The sequence below is a fragment of the Pteropus medius genome, unplaced genomic scaffold (genome assembly GCF_902729225.1).
Source record: "Pteropus medius unplaced genomic scaffold, Ma_sr-lr_union100, whole genome shotgun sequence".
Classification (NCBI taxonomy): Eukaryota; Metazoa; Chordata; class Mammalia; order Chiroptera; family Pteropodidae; genus Pteropus; species Pteropus medius.
In genome coordinates, this window is record NW_024340696.1 from 19,348,136 (window position 1) to 19,369,445 (window position 21,310).

At 39.0% G+C, this 21,310-nt stretch overlaps 1 protein-coding gene across 9 annotated transcripts in view; it reads right to left on the reverse strand.

The window, feature by feature from the left end:
* The window catches only part of AMBRA1 (autophagy and beclin 1 regulator 1), a 148,118-nt gene that overhangs the window by 24,284 nt on the left and 102,524 nt on the right, over positions 1–21,310 (reverse strand). For all 9 annotated transcript variants that reach the window (XM_039868417.1, XM_039868386.1, XM_039868376.1 and 6 more), the window contains 3 exons: positions 13,557–13,667; positions 5,071–5,259; positions 4,058–4,212 (listed from right to left, as the gene is read on the reverse strand). In XM_039868417.1, coding sequence (XP_039724351.1) covers positions 4,058–4,212; positions 5,071–5,259; positions 13,557–13,667 — 455 coding nt within the window. The remainder of the gene's footprint in view (positions 1–4,057; positions 4,213–5,070; positions 5,260–13,556; positions 13,668–21,310) is intronic.

Below are 21,310 nucleotides of genomic sequence, written 5' to 3' on the forward strand. Positions count from 1 at the left end.
AGGGATTACGCAATAAGGATCCTTTTCAGTTCTTATTAAACCACTTATACGCCTACAACTCCCCACCTATTGGGGGAATGGTCTATGAACCTAGGAGAAAGAGTACACACCACCTGTTAATTCCTGTGTTGAAAGTACTAATCCTTACTCTTGTTTTCTAGTTCAAAATGCCCTAGCACATCTTCCCTGCTCCCCAATGCTGACTTTGCTACCATTCCTAGGTAAAACTGCACTTATTACTGATAGAAACTGGAAGAAGAGTTTGGTATATGACTATTTCTGGTTTCATCAGTAATTTTATATTTTTGTTATTATGCTTTTACTTGGTTACAGCCAAAGTTTTTATAATGTGCAAGTTGCCACTATTTTAGAAAATTAATTGCAGTTTTCTGTTATAATATCGTGCCTTGTTCCAATTAGAAAATGAAAGCAGAGAGGGAACACAGGCAGTTTAGTGTTTTGAGAATTTAGAAAAACCTCAGCTAACAATCTCTAAATGCCTTACTTAAAAACAAAACAGAAATGAACAAAAAGCCCTCTCTGGCTCAACTGTAAGTGAGTCAGAGAGAAAATAAGACCTTGAGTCACTGAGCATAACCTATCCAGTCTGGAGGAGCCTCGAATAGACAGAGGGAAGGGGGAGATAAAATACGTGCCTAGTCTTATTTTTCCTGATTTGCCAATAATACTAAAATTGGGAAGACTAAATAACCTCAGCAAGCAGAGACAGGACATATCAGAAGGACCCTAGATCCTGGAAACAAGCATAAAAATTAAAGTGCCTCCACATGGGAAAGAAAAGAATCCAGCACAGAGATATTCAAGGGAGAACCCTGGAAAGCAACAACAGTTGAGAAAAAATGGGAGGTGAAGCGGACAGCCAAAAAGCTAAGAGCTTGGTAGGAAATGGAACATAAACGCCACTATGCCTGCAACAAAATTAGCAAAGGTGGTATCAAAGCACCATGCATAAAACCACACGTAAACCTGAGACTGTGTCTCTGCCTTGCTGAAGAGGCTCAAGGCAGAAACTTAAAATGAAGAAAGTAGTCATTAAGAACAGCAGTTCTCAAACTCAAGTGCATATCAGAATTATCTGGAAAGCTTGTTTTACAAACACAAATACCTGGGTTCCTCCTGTCCCATTCTCATTCTGATTTCAGGTCTGAAGTGGAGTCTGTATTTTAACAAGGACCCCATGTATTCTAATGCAGGTTGTCCGAGTAGCGAGTAGCACAGTTTGAGAAGCACTGATGCAGAGGTCGGAAGAACTGCTTAGAATAAGTGCACCAAGGATAAGCAAAATTAGCAATTCATTTCCAGAAGAGTTTTCATATGGAATTGTATAAGAGATCATCTCTTGGGGAGAGATGTCACTTAGTGGGAATTCAAATCAGATAAGTCAATGCTCTGGAGGATGTTTTCTTGGGAAAGTCTGTTGTTCCAACATGCTCACTTCTCTGAACGTTACCATGGTGAGTTCTAAGAGGTAACACCAAAGAGAAGGGGAATTCTGAGTTGAGAAGCTCTAGAACAGGCCCATTACCCAAAACAGCATTCCTTTAAGGACAGAGCTTGACATTACAGATGGAGACACCCACCTATACTTACCTGTGCAAAGAGGGAGATGCTCTACTGTCCCATTAAACCCTTGCTCCCTGTTCTCAGACAAAAATGCACTTCTTGCCTTAAACGGTGATACAGCACAGCTATCCAAAAAAGCTGGTGTCTTCCCTTCCACCAATGACTGAATTCAGGGACATGTGCTGAGTGCTTTGGTGCCTTTGGACGTAAGGGGCAACCAAGACCTGGAAAACCAGAAACCTTTCTGTAGCATGGGGGTTTAAAGTCAGAATGGGTGGACATGGTGAGCAAAAACCTTGCTGAGAAGCCTGGATCCTGTCTCTTGGGTGACAGGAACACTTCCCAAATGGGAGCTTTCTAGTTACTTCAGCTCCCTCTCCTAAGTAGCAGATGGTGCCTATTGAGAATCAAAAAAGCCTCACTGGGAGGCCTGAAAAATAGCTCTTGTCACGAGGCATGCAGCAGCTGGCTGGTTGCCTTGAGCCCCTTAGCAGGACAGCAGCGAATTACCACATCTCCTCAGCAGACTTCTCCAACTGCATTTCCTGAGCTGCCAGCACCATTTGCTACAACATCTTGGCTCCTACCCTGTAGCTGGTTTGACCTTAGCCAGATGTTTCTGGCTACTTATGGAAAAGAGGAACCATGCTAGGACTGAGGACTGGCAGGCTGTGCTCAGGAATTGGGCAGGAGATGGTTTCCGGAAGAGGCTGAAGATGTCCATTAGTGCTGACAAAATCAAATACTGTCTCTTAATGATTATAAACAATTATTCTATAATTAGGCAGGAAGGGTTAGAAAAATAGCTGTGGGGATCAGGATTCTAGGTGGCGAAAAGCAGGCACCATCCAAATCTTAAGATAAGCAAAGTAAGAATATTAAAACTAAAATTCAGCTTCGATCCTCAAATATCTAGATAAGAAAATAGGATTGATGAACTTCCTGCGAAGTCCTCTCTTGATCACCCAATGTCAAAATTTCCAGTCATATGGAATCCAAGAATCAGAACTTTCCTGTCATTATGATGTCAAGAGCAGAGAATACCTTGTTTCTGCCCTTTGAAAGGCATGGTAGGACGTGGTGTCATCCATCAGTGGTGCTGCTAGTTACCGCCTAGAAATAAGTGGGACACTTTGTCGAGATTCTCTTTCATTCACTCTGCTTCTCCTGTCAGATTCCCTATTAGGTACCTGGACTTCAAGGAGTTCACAGTCCAAGAAAGGAGGGTGACATGGAAACAAATAACTACAGTATGCTATGGTGAGTGTTAACGTGAGTACGGCTATTAGGTACAGTGGTGGCACAAGGAGTGATCGGTTCTGTTGAGGAAGGTTCCACACTAGAGGAAGAGCTTGTGGGTAGCTGGGTTTGAGGGAGAGGGGAGCATTCCAGGTAAAGGCACACTGACAAGAAAGAGCCTTATTAAATTCAGGGTGCTTGGAAAGCGATTCGGCAGAGTTGGCTAGAGGGTCCCGACAGGAGACAGGAGGGAGAAGAGGATGGAGACAACCACACCAGGCTGCCTACTTTCTATCACGTTGTATATAATGGGTCTTATCTCTAGTTTTTTTCTTTAAAACAAATGCTTCCCGTTCCAGGCACTCAACAAGCATCTCCATGCATAGCACTAAATGAGGGCCCTGGGGGATATGCCCCTAAGGAGCTTACACTAAACCTGGGTGGATTAAACATACACACCACACAGCTAAAGAAAACACGACACAACACAAAAACAAGTGCATAAAACCATAAATGGCACAGCACAAAGTGCTAAGGAAATTCACAGGTTCTGAGCTTGAGATAGAGCTTAAATACTATGTAATTGGACTCCTTTTGACAAGACCCTGGTCAAATGAGCCCCCATGAGATGTGGGAAGCTCAGTGAGAAATGAGTTGAGTCCAGAAGGCCTCTAACCACACAATGCCCGGAAGGCTTTTACGGCACTACAAGCAGTCTGCTCCAGAGAAGAAAGGGCTCTAAATAGGACCTTTCTCTGCTGGTGAAATGGATGGTACAGTTAAGAGCACAGCAGCTGCCCAAAGTTTCTATCTTCCATCATGATTATAACCCACAGAAAATAACATTTCATAGTATACTATCTCTTCTTACAGGTTGCTTTCTCAAAAAAAAAAAAAAAATTTTTTAAAATAAGCATTAATATTTCATTGAGTTCTTTATATTGAGGTTAAGGATGTATTTAGTTTGGTCTTTATCCAAAGATCTTTTCAGGCCTCTGGGGAACCTAGCTCATCATCTATCTAGGGTGTGAGAAAGTCCCTGCCTTTTCATAGCCCAGAGCTTCCAAAAGTAAAGCTTGCTGGTGGTCATGGATGGGCCAGACTGGAGTGTTCCCTTATTCCTTATGAGCATGACATCTCTGGTCCTGGCTGGGAGATCACCCCATGTCCTTCATTAACCCTGCCAAGCCCAGGAGAGTTGCCATACAGCGGAGGCACAAGCAGTGACACTCACCCTCATGGAGGTCTCACCACCATGGGCCTGCTGCAGCCTGAAGACCTGGGCCACCATGTGTTCTGTGGAGGGGTGCAGCAGGATCCTTCGTGAGGCCAAGCCCACCATTACATATCGGCCCATTGGGGACAGGCTCACTGAAATGGCATTGGGACCTGAGGGTCAAGATAAGAAAGAGATATTTCTCAGAGTTCTTGCTATTATAAAGAAATAATTTTTCCTCTTAGTCTTTTCTCTTTCTCTCCAATCTGCATCTTTGTTGGGTCATCCTGGGGTTATCTCATAGCACTGTAGTGAGGGGTAAAATGAGAAGGCATGTAAAGTACTGAGTACAGTGTCCGACATACAGAAAGTACGAAATATAAGTTAACCATTGTTATCAGAGAATCACATTTTTAAAAACTGGTATCATACTGCAAATATTATTTTGCAATCTACTTTTTTCACTTCACACATTATAAACATTTCCCACCATTAAATATTCTGTTAGAGCATTTTAAGGACCAAATGGTATTCTGTCCTATCAATGTACCATCAGTTATTTAAGCAACTCTTCACAATTTCACATTTTTCTCTATGACAAATAAGAGTACTGTGAACATCGTTGCATATAAATCTTTGTATAGTTTTCTGATTATTTCCTTAGAAGCGAGATTGCTGAATCAAAGAGAACATATATTTTGGGGGCTTTAAATACATACTTCCAAACTGCCTTGCAGTTTATGAGTGTGCCCACTTCCCCAAGCCACGACGAAAGGTCAACTCTTATTCCTGGCCACCACGACAGGGGTATATCAGTGATGCTACTGTGGTGGGAAGGACTCTTACTCTGAGAATCCTCTGCAATGCTACCAGCCAGGACTCCTGCAAGGCAATCTTCCTCTGGTCTGCGCTCCACAGAAGCAGGGGTAGCATGTGACCATTACTCATACCTAAGCCATGCCTCACCTAGGAATGGCCCATGCCAAGGAACCAGCATCCCTCTGTCACAGGTTGGGCTTCCCATCCCTTACCAAATCGCTTGGTGTAGAGCATTTCACCCAAGTTGTGGGGGGCCAGGGAGTACACTGCCAAGATGCCTTCATCGGGAAAGCCCCTTTGGCTGCTGGGGATGAAAGCTGCCAGGAGCTGGCCGTCTGCAGAAATGTCGCAGCTGGCATCATTGTAGATTTTGCAGTTCTGCACCAGCACATTCACGGAGGCTACATTAGACAAAGAGAAAAGAAGGTAAGAAAGTTTGGAGGTGATGGCATCAAAAATTCTGTGCCAAGAAATTTGGGGGCCTTCCTAGGGCCTGAACCCTCTCTAGAACTGCTAAAGGCTGCTTTGTCAATCAAACTAAAATGTCATGGAACAAGAAACACAAGAGAAACAGAAGACATGTCTCTCCTACCACTTTAAAAGAAAACTACAGATAAGTCAACACAATACAACCACCTACTGAGTCTTAGTTCACACTTAGGAAACATCATTTGAGAGATCAGATAAGGAAAAGTTATTATAAATTGTTCCTGGAGAGCCACTCAATAGCCGTTATTGTCCAAAAGATCAAAACTAAGATGAATAAAAATGCAAACCCACTGATTCCAAGAAAAAGGTGATACAGGTAAAGAAGCTTCCTTGGGGCAAGATTCCTATTCTACCTGTGCTTTGTGACCTGGAAGAAGGAAGTCATTTCACAAATTTGCATCTTTCTCATTTAAGAGGAGTGTGGAACATTTAGAGATGTCAATCTTCTGGACAGTTATTTGCTAATACTACTGCCTAAATCCACAAAGCAGGATAAGGAGAAACAAAGCCTGGCTAGCCCCCAACTGGACAGCTAGAGCTCAATTCACTTCTTACTATGCTCTCTCTATGCCTTATCCATACCATAAGCCAATGTTCCCGAGCAGCCCCAGGCTGCCCTTGGCAGTTACTGAGAATGAAGCATGGCTCAGCCAGGCACCAGGATTAGCACCAGAAGTGGGGTGGGGGGTGTTGGAATGTCTGTAGGTAGAGAGAATCTGCTCCTCACAGACCGCAACTGTGCTTGAAGGCTTTGTTTCGGTTTTCATTTGAATCCCTCTCCAAGGCCCACTGTGCAATTCTCTGCCAGGAGGCAGTGGCTTACCCTTGATGTGAGCCTGAGCCTAGAACAAGAGTGCCCACATCATGGGCGCAAGCAGAAGAGCACGACACATCCAAAGGGGCCAAGCTGCTCTGGGCTTTGTCTCATTGAGATCTACTTTATATGCACATGCAAAGAGACTTTACTCCTCAAGATTATTTGGATGTCCACTGTTGGAAGCATTATGGTTAAAGAAAAAAAAAAGCGACCCTCAGCTGCCCTCCCAGATATCAGGTGATCTACTGCAGTAAGCCAACAGGCATGACCTGGGAAGTCAAAGGCAAGTTTCCCCAGGAAGTCAACTTAAGGAAAACAAAATAAAGAATTACTTTTCAGGGGTCTTGAAGCTTATGGGATTAGGGTCTTAGAGTTATTTCTAAAACTCCACATTCATCCCCCTTTCCCTGTGTATTGCTAAGGAAGCCACAGAGATGACAGAGTAGATCAAAAAAGACATCAGAGCACATTGATTAGGTTATTGTGCCAACTCTCGGGGGCTGACACCAACAGCACTATTACGCATGAAACCGAGGAGGGACCACAAGGATGGTTGTGTTTGCTAACTAATAAAATAATGACATCCAAATACTCATTGCTATCACCATTAGGGCTCTGTACTGCTCAACTTCCAACCCACCATCTGCTCCAGCCTGTATGGCTGGGTTTATCTAGTTAGCACAGAGACTGTCTGCTCCTTTCTCAGGGTCCCAAGCCTGCTGCCAAAAAGATGAGTCTCCTCCTTCCCTGGATTGACACATGATTCCAGTTGGGGAAACAGAACCAAAGGAATTGGGGGAAGCTTTAAGGAGTCCATCTTGGTTTTCTAACCTTGAGAGGTTGGCACAACCCTTAGATAAAAAACTGATAATTTATACTCTAATCATCAAAGGCAGAGAGAGAAACAAAGTGAAGAAATCATAAATATTAAGCAAGACATGAAAATAAACAGGGAAGGAGATGGGACTCTGGGAACTTTGAGACAGCTTTGCAGTTACTATTTTACCCACATTTAATGTCTCAAAAATGCATGGCAGGTATTTTATGAAAGGAGGTTTTCTATCTTGCTGTTACATAGATCTAGCTCGTATGTGTTAATGTGCAATTCAGTCAAACATATAGATCCTATGATGACACTCAAAACGTACCACCAACATAAAAGCAGCATTAAATTGCTTACTGCCATATTAATTTCTAGGAGGGCGGGGGGTGGGGAGGGAGTACAAGTAAGGTTTTCCTTCTTCTGGAAAGCTTGGCTCTAAGCCCCTGAAAAACTGGGCATATAGACAAAAAACATTTTGACAGCCTCAAATCCAAGCCACTGTGTTTGTGTTTGTACTATATTATGATAATTCCAAGTCAATGGCCATCTTGCAAATTCTGTCTCTTCCCTGTAACTCCATCCAATTTCACAACTGCTCCCCATTACAGCAGTGAGCTCAGAGACAGATTTGCAAATAACAAATGAAAAACGAATGCTGAAAATTAAAACAGAGCTTCTCCAGCAGCATGTTCCGTTTCAGAAACTGTGCAGCTAGTGATCTAGGGTTTCACTTCCACCCTAATGAAGGGATGTGGCAGGAGCGCAGTGATTTGGTAGTCTCATTTCAGCAAGCACTGGGTGGTGTGTTTACAATTTCATTTTTATTTCAAAGCTCCAATTAGCAACTTACATTTGCTGCCTGTTGTCTATTAATTTCCCACATGGAAATGAAAATGTTCAGTTACAATAGTGAGTGGTCACTGTATCAGTTCACTCATGCAGCTTCTTCTCAGAAGGCTGAAATTTTGATGAGTTAATTTATACAGGAAGAGATTTCTTGGATCTCTGTTACTAGTTTTCTCGGGCCATAGGAAAGTAATCCACTAATGACAAGGACAACTCATCTTTTTTGGACTCAACAATAATGTAAGCAGGTAGAGAAAAAGGTGAAGTGAAATACAGCCTAAGACACTGGCAACTCAGGTACCACTAGAAACCTCTGTTCTGCCCCCTGCCTCACCACAGTGGTTCTCAAGTGTTCTAATGCATCAGAATCACCTGGAGGGCTTATTAAAAACGGAATGCCAGGGTAGGGCCTGAGGATCTGCATTTCTAACAAGTTCTCAGGTGTCTCTAATGCTGCTGGTCTGGGGCCACAAGTGAAACCGGCTGCCTTACCAACTGTCCTTGATCCCTGAGTGGTAGCTCCAGAAACCTTCCTTGCACTTAAAAACAAAATACATGTGAGGAATGATGATGGGGCAGTTAGCTGTGCAGCACAGACTGGAAATAAAGGCTAGAAAAGAAAGGATTTTTCAAATCAAAACTGCTTAAGAGCTTCAGGGGGCAGCTCCAGGAGGAGAAAAAACAATGCGGAAGACAGCAGGAAGCCATGTTCCAGACTCTGCAATGTAATCTCCTCCTAATTATAAATGATTTCCAAGTGAAAATGCCCTAGCAGGGAATGGGAGGGGTTAGAAATACTGATGCCTGGAGGAGCAGATGGCTCTGCCTTCCTATCGGCTCCATAAATTATAAACAAACACCTTGTACAAAGATCGATCTGTAGCCTGTTGCTGGCTGGCCAGATGAGACCATGGGAGTGATTAGCAGTTGCAGTGCTTTTGCAAATGCATTAGATATCAATTTGGAAAACCCAAAGGGGTTTAAATCAGCGGGGAAACTTCCTTTTGGCTATCTCCTCTCATATTTCAGAATAAGACTTCCTCCACAGAGCTCCAGGTGACACTGTAAGTACTCTCCAAAGGCACCAGTTACTATATCCCCTGTGGTGCAATCTGCCCCACACTACTCGGGGTACCTATTGACCAATGCTAGTCATCCAATAAGAATTTACTCTTACAAAGTGTAATTCGCAGTGAACCGAATGAGCTCCTTTTTTTCATGAAAGTGGTTTCAAAACTATACACTTGAGGCATTATTCACAAACCTGTAAAACTCTTTACAGACAGTAATTCAGTGATCCTGCCATCCAACTGAGAGAAACGGATTATCTAGAAAATGCAGCCTAACTCCAGAAAACTAGTAAATGCAATTCGGATACGTCAGATAATCAGCAAAACAGTGGCTGATGAACATATATATGACTAAAACTCAGGACCAATGGATCCCAGGCACAGGCTGTGCCCAAGCCAAAGGCTACTTTCAACTGGGAAGTAGGTGATATTAAAAAATGAATCCTACAGCAAAACAGAGTAGAGTACCAGCGTACTCAGCTGACAGCTCAATCTATCAAGAGTGAAGACCAAAACTGTAACTAGATTTTACTGAGAACAACAAGGGAATACAATTAGTTAAGAGCTAATGACAGGAACCTCAGGTAAAAGTGACTATCATTCCTGAGGGTAACTGGCTGTCATCAGACATATGTGCCCTAAAGTCCTAGAATGCAGGTTTTTCCCCAAGGCCAAAACTCTAAGGAAAACAGGGCAGTTATTAAAAAGCAGAATTCTAATACCACACATGATTTAAATGAGGGGAAAAGGTCAGCCAAACTAAACAAGTCAATCTGGTTGCACATGATGCTCTTTGATCAGCTCAGGTTTTACAAGAGCCATGATCAAAAGATGTAAGAAGGAACACAGAGGGAGAATGATAGGAAGTGGTAGAACAAGTTGAGGCTTGTATAAAAAATGTTAAGGGCATCCAGAAAGGCCTTGTGAGTTATGCTAGCAACATATCCAATGCCTTTATTCTTCTATTTTGTTCTCCTCTCAAGGAAAATGATCTCCAACTAGGTAGAAACGACATGAAGAAGGACCAGAAGCCCATTACAGATGAGGCTACAAATTAAGCGAGCAACTGTCTTGTTTACAGGAACATCACTCTCTACTGACCATTTACTATAGTGAATGCCAGGTGCTGTTCAAAGTGCTTCATGTGTATTAACTAATTTATTTCTCATAATAATCCTATGAGGTCGTGCTATTACAATCCTCATTTTATAGACAAGGAAACTAAGGTGTGGAGAGATTAACTAACCAAGGTCGCGCTGCTAGAAGGTAGCTAAGCAGAGATCTGAACCTGTACAGAGTAACTCAAGAGTGCATGTGCTTAACTGACCATCACAGGACAACCGACAGGGAAAGTTATCAAAGAACTACCTCTCCCTATGCCTGGAAAAAACCATCAGGCCCAGACCTTTGTATAAAAAGTATAAATAATTCCAATACTATTTAAACTGTTTCAGACAAAGAAAATGAAGAAAAACTCCAAATGATAACACAGGCATAACACTGATACCAAAACCCATAGATTTTAAAACAAGAAAAGGACAGATCTCATGAATATCTATGAAAAAAACTCTATTAACAAGCTACATGAAAGGAATTTAACATTAAAGAATATATCATGAACCAGGTGGGGTGTATTCAAGGAATGTAAGGATGGGTTCACTAGTACTGAATCTGTAACATAACAACAATATCATTAAATCAAAGGAAAGAAAACACATGATCATCTTCATAGATGCAGAAAAGGCATGACTAAATTCAATATCCATTCTTGATAAAAACTCTCAGTAAAACAGGAATAGATTACTTCCTTAAAATGATAAACATAGTTCAACCCAAAAGCCAGCAATATGCTTACTAGAAAAAAGCTAGACGTTTCCCACTGAAGTCAGAAACAATACAAGGGTGCTTGCTATTATTGTTCTGATGGTAGCAGCCAGTGCATTTAGACAAGAGAAGAAATCACAGGTGTAAAACTTGGAGTGGAGGAGGTAAATTACCACTATTTATAAGTAACACACCTAAAAAACCCGTGAGATTTAACTGAGTAACAACACTAATTAGTAAACAAATTCGGTAAGATAGGATTTTAAAAATAAGCTCATGACAATAAACTTAAAGAAATGAATAGGATCTCTATGAAAAAACTTTAAACATTCCTAAGAACACAAGACAGACTTGAAGAAATTGAAAACCATACCATGTTCTCGCATTGGAAGATATCATAAAGATATTTAATCTCCTTATGTTAATTTATAAAGTTAATGTGATTGCGATAATTATACTAATAGTATTTTTTCAGAAGGCTGAAGGGAAGAAGCAAAGTAGTTTTAAAGTCCATGCACAAAAACAAAAATGCTTGAGTAGGCAGGAAATTTTGGATTAAAAAAATAACAAGGAGACTAGGCTTACCAGATCCTAAAACATAAAGCCTCAAAACTTAAACCTATGTGGTTATCTCCCATGAATAATCAGACAGATCACTGGGACAAAATAGTCTAGAAACACATCTAAATATACATAGAACTTATTAACAGGATGAAACTAATATCTCAAATCAATGTGGGAAAATAGATTATTCTATAAATTAGTTGGGACAAATGAGTAGCTATATTGAGGAAAAATTAGATCATACTCTGCTTCTTTGGGACCAGGTTAAATTTCTTAGTGAATTAAAGATTCAAAGGTAAAAAACTAAAACATGAAAGTACTAACTGATCTTTCTAATGATGACTCAAAATCTAGAAACCATAAAAGGAAAGCTGGATAATCCTGACTGCTTAAAATAAATTCTATAAAGAAGTAACCTTCAGCAAAGTCAAAAGACAAATGACAACTAGGAAATTCCTATCATAAGTTAATTTTCTGATTTATAAAGTGTTCAAGCAGAACCGATAAGGAAAAGACCAGCAACACAATAGAAAAACAGGTAAAGAAAGCACGTAGACAGGTCAAGACAAGGCAACATGCATGGCTTAGTGTATGAAGAAGCACACAACCTGGTTTTTCATATGAGAAATACAAATTTAAAATACCTACATATTATTTTACCTATCAAATTTTCAGATATCCAAAAATATAATAACACCTTCAACAAGCAAGAGTTTAGGGAAACAGGCACTCTCATAAACTGCAGGTGGGAGTATAAATTGGCATTACCCCTGCAGTGTGATATAGCAGTATCTACCCAAATCACAAATGTACATACTATTCCCCCCTACAATTCCATTTCTAGGAATTTATCCTATAGATATACTTGCACATGTGCAAAGTGATAAACTGCATTATGGTTTATATAGCAAAACACTGAAAACAACTTAGAAGTACCTCATCGGAAGACTGGTTAAAAATGACAGTACCTTTGGACAATGGAATACTGGGTAGTTAGTTATTTAAAAAGAATGAGCAAACTCTTTATACACTAATATGGAAAGATCACCAAGATATACTATAAAGAAAGCAAAGTACAGAAAGTATGCATAACACACTACCATTTGGGTTAAACAGAAGATGGAAAAACATACATTTGCATTTGCTTGTATATACATATATTTTTTAAACAGTATAGAAGAAACTGCTAATTGAGGTTGCCTATGGGGAGGAGTGCTGGGTAGCTAGGAGCAGGGCTGGGAAACTTTTCAGTATATATCCTTTTCTATTTTTAAAACTTGAATGGTGAATGTATTTCAAATTATAGTAGTTCAGATTATAATTATACAAAGTAAATAAAATAAAGCAACAATATAACTAGAAATAAATTTTGGTGAAACATGATCTGGGCCAGAAATATGGAGATGAACAAGCAAACTTGGTATTCACTCAGTGAAACGGTGGATTGCAGTTGATTCTCAGCAGAATGAAAGAACAGATTATTGAACATGTGGCTTATAAGTACTTTTTAGAAAGAAAGAAATGATTGCTACTTGAAATTTCACTAAAAACGAGACATAAAAAATTAACCTCATTTTCACTGTCTGATAAGGATACCAACAGTGGCATATTGGGAAATGCCACCAACAGAGAATATCTTGATTATTTTAAGGCACCTGACAAACTCAATACTCTGTAGACAAGACAGAAAAATGTGGGCTATGGATGTGAACACTCAAGCGCAGGGTGCTAATTCATGAATCAAAATCAACACAGAGGAAGTCTACAGTGACATATATCACAAGGCATGGTGCAATGTCCTAACTGATTCACCACTTTTGCAACCAGTCCAAAGGAAGACAGAGAAAACATGATCATCAAGTTACTAGACAATGTAAGATTGTGAGAAAAAACTGACTCAAAGTTCAGAAAGACGTTGAGAGGCAGGAACTAGGCACTGCAATTGACGCTAGTAAGATAAAATTTAATAGAAACAAACACAAACATGCTTTGGTTTTTAAAAGATTTAAAGTGCATAAGTAAGTGCAAGACAGTAGAGTCCTGGTTTATTAACAATTATCAAGGACTTTTAAGTGACTGCAAACTCATGATGTGGGCACTCTTGCTCTGTGCATGTTTGCTAATTTAAGTGTGGCAGACACGGAACATGGCAATCAGCTTTTCGATGAGACGATGAAAAGTCCAATGCTACATGGATTTCTGAGTTCTGGCTCACCTGTAAGAGAATCTCCTTCCACCAGCACCCCAAGTTCTACCTTGGCTTACCATTACTGATTTCTGGGAGGTCAAATTTAGTGAAGTCCCACCACTGGAGCCGGTAGGTAGTATTGGCAATGTTACTGGCCACAGCAGACTGTCCGTCACCAATCACTGCCCCTGGTTGGGGAGAAGACAAAGAGAGTACATTATAGTATTTATCCACATGTTTCCACTGCAAACATAAATCAATATTGGGATTAGTTGGGGGAGGGAAGGGAAGAACCACAACTAGGGCTGAAGACAGCTGACGAGTGCCATCTGTCAAGTTCCTATCTCGAAGAGAAACCAGACATGTTTCTCAAGAACAGTTCTACGTGGAACTATATAATCCCATTCATCACCCCCTCTCATTATTACTTAACATTTACTTAGTGCCAACAATGTGGCAGGTACTGCACATATCCTGTTTGGTAGGCTCACAATCTAAAGACACAAATGAATTTTCACAAAAATGTGGGAAAGAGAAAGTGAAAAATGGGAGGATACCATTAACAGAGAAAAGCCACACAGAAAAGCATTTCAGTCCCTGGATGTCTCTGTAGCGAGTGGCGCTCTTTGGGAGAAAGCATCTCCTCCTTTGTATATGACCTTCTTCTTAATAAAACATCTCAAAAGGAGGCTTCCTCCAGGGAAGAGGCAGCCGCTATACTGCTGACTGGATAGAGACAGTAAAAAATAAACGAGGTAACACTTGTTCATTTCTTCTGGACCCCTGGCATGTAACACAGCATAAATTTATGAGCCTAGCTTTTCAGCATCAAAATATTTTTATTAAGACAATATTTTCTAGCTCTCCCCCCACACTACCTCATGAGAACTTCCTTGAATCCAGATTCACTTGTAACATCTCACGGTTTAACTTTCCCTGAGACATACACTTCTGTATGACATTTTTTCCTTGGTAACCAATTAAATAAAAAATGGATTTTTAACAGGGTGACACTTTAATTTGCAGTTGTATTTCATTTACATGAACATGTCATTTCCTCCTCCTCCTTCTGAGGTGCATTTCATACACAACCACCCTTCTGATCAGACAGAGCCAAACCCTCTTGGGGAAATAGAACATCCTTGCACGCTAGGCAACCTAAATGGTGTTCTCTGCTGCAAATCAACTCCTACTTTGGGAAACTGAACTTGTTACAGCTTACTAGTCTCGGAACAATGGACAATTTTATACCTAAATTATTCACCAATTTGCTTCTCCGCACATCACTGCAAAAGGGTCTTGTCATCTGTATTTTTTTTTTCTCTTTAGAAAGCTACATGTATTGCTCTGCTACTCTTGGTGTTACCCTGTTTTTTCCTGAAATGGTCAAGAGATTGTTCAGAGAGAAAATGTCCTCCACACAAGCCATGAAATATGAGAAAAGTATTCTTCTTACCCTTCTCCTGCTGCTGCAGGCCACTGCATGAGAAGACTCTTTTCAACATTAGTTTACTAATAATGTCCTTGTCCTAGTTTCAATTTGCAAAGAAAGGTACAAATATTATAAAAGCTCATTTCCAAGATGATGATCCTTCTAGGTTATGTGTTCTCAACATGGGCACTATTGCCCCCATGCAGGTGAAAACTAGCTCATGGGGGGAAAAAATCTTCGTACAATCACTAGTTCCCCTTCAAAGTACAGATACACAGCATATCTGTGATATTAAAATTTCATGGGAAGAGAGATGATCGGGGAAAAAAATGTCTAAAAAGGCTCTTTAGGAGGGTAATAATGAAATAAAGTTTGAGAAATAGCATTCTAGAGAAAACAATACCCTCCAAACAACATGTTCTTCAAAATCTTGCAGATTCAAAGACATAGATACAAATAGTCATGATCTCCCTGAAGGCTTGAGAAAGACAGCATTTGAGGGTGCTGTCAATGAGCCCACTGACCTTAAACCCCTACCGAGGGCCCTGGGACATATCACTCAAATAAGGTAAGTATATGCCCTTGCTTTTAATCTTTACAGAAAGTTCTATAATTATTACATCTGAGAACTTCTGCTGAACTTCTGGGTCAAAAGGAGGGTAAGCATCCTATAGGACTTTCTTAGTAGGAAAGTCCTTGATTTTTCTAGGCCTCCTTGATAATGAAAATCATTTTTTAACTCTACCACCTCCCAAGAAAGAATTATTTTTTCACTCTGACCCAGGCTCAATTCTACTGAGTTTATGAATTGTTCCCCTGGCTTGCTTATCTGCTAAATGGCTGACATCTTTCTTTGATCACTAGTTTCTCTCAAATTACTTTATTTCCTTATCATTTCCCCTAACTTTTAATAGAAAAGCATATAACCCAAAATGGAAGAACGATAAGCTGATTTCCTCAGTATATGATGAATGGAATTCTAGTTGCTAAAAGAAGGTAGAAAATAAAGAAACAAACCCCATATTCTAGGAGATTAAAATCTGGGGGAGAGGATAAGAGCTATGAACAGGAAAACAGTTAAGGAAAATAGCAGATGCTTTAAGAGTGCTGTGGATCTGCAACTGGGAACACAAATAATTAAGAGTCCAACCCACAGCTCCAGAAGCATCTTGTACATGCCTCATGAAACATCTTCTGGAGAACAGCTGTGCAATAAAACAAACATGTATGGTTGCACTGTGTGGAAGAGACTGGGGAAGTGTTCTCTGCCAACAGTGCCAGAGTGTGGGGAGAAAAGGAGTTTGGCACTAGGGAAAGTTGGTTTTTGGTGCCGTGTAAATATAGATTAGGGAGCTAAAGATGCCAGCAACAGATTAAAGTATTGTCACCAGCTTCTCTTCTCCAAGAACTGCAGGCCAACATCAAAAAGAAAAAGAATCACCCTATTAAAAAATGCCAACCATTTAATAGGCTTCTGGCCACTAGGCTGAAGGTGTAAGAAATGTGCCAGAATGAGTTAAGGGACTAAGCTACAAAGTATTTACATAGGAAGCACTCAGCCTCGGAAACCAAGTCCTGAGAGACTGCTGAAGGATTTCTGAGGCCTCAAGATTTTCTTGGTAATAAAAAAAAAAAAAATGGAACAAGCTAGACTCAGGGTTTCTCAACCTCCACTATTGATATTTTGGGCCACATAATCCTTTGTTTAGAGGATAAGGTGGGTCTTGTGAATTGCAGGATGTTTAGCAGCATCCCTAGCCTCTACCCACTGGATGCCAGTAGCACAACACTCCCTCTCACCTAGTTGTGTCAACCAAAAAATGTCTCCAGATATTGCCAAATGTTCCCTGGGGATCAAAATCATCCCTGAAGTTTAGGAAACTCCAAGCTACACAAATATAGCCTACATTTTAATTACAAGACAGATGCTCTTAATAAGTGCACTACTGGAATGACCCCTGCCAACAACACCAAAACTATCAGTGATACTGAGTTTAGAAAGAAGCTAGTCAAAGGCACAGCATTCTACTAATATTCCTTTAGCAAAGTTTTCCATTTCTGCCATGGATTAGAGTCTGGCTTGAACTGGGATCTTATGACTTGTTGATTATTTTTTGCATGGTTTCAAAGAATACAGGCTTCAGAACCAGACAGATGTAATTTTGACATTTCTTGCTAGTACCTACAGTAGTGTGACTTTATGTAAATTAATCTCTGATAAAGGTTTTCTTTATCTGTAAAATAGAGTGGGCCTTGTGCATTATAGGATGTTTAGAAACATCCCTGGCCTCTCTTAATAGATAAAGAAATCTGTATAGGTATAATAATAATACCTACAACCTCTCTGCTGGTGCAAACTTTTACTGAAACAATAAATCTAATGTAATGGCAAATAATAAATGTCTAATAAATAACTACTAGTAAAATTATTTTGATAATTTACTCTTATTTCTGCATGCTTTTTCTCTTCAAGTATAGCTCGGTAATCAACAACAGCTCATAGAGGTCATTTTGTAAGAGACTGGCCCAAATAATGTGCCAGCACCAAGAGAGAGAAGTAATTAAGAATTAAGGTCAAATGTCTAAGCCCTAGATTCTTTAGTAACTTTCTCCTTGAAAAACAGACCACATTCTGGGCCATAAAACACACTGTAACAAATTTAAAAGACTATAAATCATATAAAGTATGCTGTCAGACTACAAGGGAATTAAACTTTAGAAATCAGTTAACAAAAAGATAACTGGAAAATATCAAAATACTTGGAGATTAAGCAAAACTCTTTAAATAACACAGGCTCAAAGAGGACATCCCAAGAGAAATTTAAAACTATTTGAACTAAATGAAAACGAAAATACAACTTATTAACATTTGTGGGATACAGCAAAAGCACTGCTAAGAGGGAAACTGACCTTATTGAATGCATACGTTGGAAAGAAGAAAATACCTAAAATCATTTAAGCTTCCCTCTTAGGAAACAAAAAGAAAAGCAAATTAAATCCGAAGTAAGTAGAATAAAATAAATAAATAAAAATTAGAGCAGAAATCGATGAAACTGAAAACAAAAAATCAATAGAGGAAAAAAAAAAATCAATGAAACCAAAAGCTGGTTCTTTGAAAAGATCGATGAAATCAAACTTCTAGCCAGGTCAACTTAAAAAAAAAAAAAAGGAAAGAACATACAAATTATTATCAGAAATAAAAGAGGGGACACTACTACTGATTCTATGGACACTATGTGGATAATAAAGGATTATTATAAACAACTCAACATCTGCAAATTTGATAACCCAGATGAAATGGGCCAAATCCTTGAAAGACACAGTCCACCAAAATTTACACAAGAAATAGATAATCTGAATAGGCCTATATCTATTAAACTGAATCAATCATTAATAACCCCCCAAAAGAGAAAGCACCTAGGCCCTGGTAAGTTCTACCAAACATCTAAGAAAGAAATTCTACTAAATGTCTATAATCTCTTCCAGAAAACAGAAGTGGGACTATTTCCTAACTCATTCTATGAGGTCCACATTACTACAATACCAAAACCAGGCGGAGACACTGAAGAAAGAAAATACAGACTAATATCCATTATGAACATGGAAGCAAAAATCCTCAACAAAATATTAGCAAATCAAATCTAAGAATGTATCAAAAAATTATCTACTATGATCAAATGGGATTTATCCCAGGTATGCAAGGCTTATCTGACATCTGAAAATCAATTAATATAATCTAATACATCACAAGATAAAGAAGAAAAATCCTGTGATCATATGAACAGACGGAGGGAAAGCATTTGACAAAATCCAAGACCTATTTATGGGGCGATGGGGAGGAGGAACTACCAGCAAACTAGGAAGAGAGAACTTCTTTACTCAATTAGATTAAAAAAACAAACAAACAAACAACAAAAAAAACCCAACCCTACAGCTGATACTTAATGGTGAGAAACTATATGCTTTTCCTTCAATGCTGGGAACAAGCAAGGATGTCTCCTCTTACCAATCCTCTTCAACACTGTACTACAGTCCTAGCTAATGCTATAAGACAGGGGTCCCCAACCCCAGGCTGCAGACTAGTACTAGTCTGTAGCCTGTTAGGTACCAGGCTGAACAGCAGGAGGTGAGCGAGTGAAGCTTTATCTGCATTTGCAGCTGCTCCCCAGCACTAGCTAGCATCACTGCCTCAGCACCACCTCAGATCATCAGGCATTAGATTCTCATAGGAATACCAGTCCCTGGTGCCAAAAAGGTTGGGGATCGCTGCTATAAGACAAGAAAATATAGAGAAGTAATTAAGAATTAAGAATTAATTTTGCCTAATATAGATTAGACAAAAAGAAATAAACTGTCTTTATTCACAGATGACATGATTGTCTATGTAGAAAATTCAAAGGAAAAAAATAACTCTGGAACTATTAAGTGATTATAACAAGGCTGGAGTATACAAGGTTAATATATAAAAAGTGAACAGCTTTCCTATATACCAACAATGAACAAATGAATAATTAGAATGGGAATTAGAAAATGAAATTAAAAACATAATATCATTTACATTAGCCCTAAAAAAGAAATATGTAGGTATAAATCTACATGATGAAAACTAAAACACTGATAAAAGAAATCACAAAGGATATAAATAAATATTAGAGAGATATTCTATGTTCACGGATAGAAGGACTCAATACTGTTAAGATGTCAATTCACAGAGTCAACACGATCCCAATCAAAATCCCAGAACATTACTTTGTGAACACTGACAAACTGATCTTAAAGTTTATCTGAAAAGGCAAAGATCCAGAGCCAATGCAAAGACCAGAAGTCAAGAAAGACACTATCTGACTTCAAGACTTACTATAAAGTTATAGAAAGAAAGATACTGAGGCCTTAGCAAAAAAAATAGACAAATAGACCAATGGAACATAATAAAAAGCCCAGAAATTAACATACAAGTATAGTCAACTGGTCTTTGACAAAGACATAAAGACAATTCAATAGATAAATTACAGTCTTTTCAAAAATGGTGCTAGAATGATTGAACATCCACATGTCAAAAAATTAATCTAGACATAAACCTTACACTTTAGCAAAAATTAACTCAAATTGGATCATAAACCTAGACATAACACATAAACTATTATTCCAAGGATATAATGTAGGAGAAAATCTAAGTGACTTTGGGTTGGATAAAGACTTTTAAGATATAATGCCAAAAGCACAATCCATTAAGGAAAAAGCTGACAAACTTAACCGTATTAAAATTAAAAATTTCTGCTCTGTAAAAGCTCAATCTTTCTGTAAACCTGTGACTGCTCTTAAAAAAGACACTTTTAAAAGAGAATGAATGACAGCAATAGTCTGGGAGAAAATCTTTGCCAAACATTTATATGATAAAGAACTGGCATCCAAAATATACAAAGAACTCTCAAAATTCAACAATAACAAAACAACCTATTTAAAAATGGGCAAAGGATCTGAACAGACACCTCACCAAAGAAGATACATAGATGGCAAATAAGCATATGAAAAGATGCTCGACATCATTCCTCATTAGGTAACTGCAAATTAACAGCAATGAGAAACTACTTCACACTTATCAGAATAACTAAAATCCAAACTACTGATAATACCAAATGCTGAAGAGGATGTAGACAACAGGAACTCTTACTCATTGCTGGTGGGAATACAAAATGGTACAGCCACTTTGGAAGAGTTTGGCAGTTTCTTGGAAAACTAAACATACTCTTACCATATGATTCAGCAATCATGCCCCTTGGTATTTACTCAAATGAGTTGAAAGCACATGCTCATACACAGATATTTATAGCAGCTTTATTCATAACTTCCATAACTTAGAAGCAACAAAAGATTTTAATAGGAGAATGGATAAACTCTGGCACATCCATTCAATGGAATATTATTCACCTTTAAAAAGAGATGAGCCATCAAACCATGAAAAGACATGGAGGAAATGTAAATGTATAGTACTAAGTGAAAGAAGCAAAAAGCTACATACTATATAATTTTAACTATGTAACTTTGGAAAAGTCAAAACTATGGACACAGAAAAAAGATCAGTGGTTGCCAAGGGTTTGTAGGGGACGGAGATATATAAGTGGAACACAAAGAGATTTTTCGGGCAGTGAAACTATTTTGTATGATACTATAATGGTAGACAAATAGCATCAGGCATTTGCCAAAACCCACAGAATTACAACATACAACACTAAGAGCAAAACCTAATGTAATCTATGGACTTTGGATGATAATGATGTGTCAATGTTGGTTCATGATAGTGGGAGAGGCTATGGGTGTGTTTGCAGAAGGAGGTATACAGGCACTCTTTGTACTTTCCACTCAATTTTTCTGTAAAGTTAAGAATGCTCTAAAAAAAAG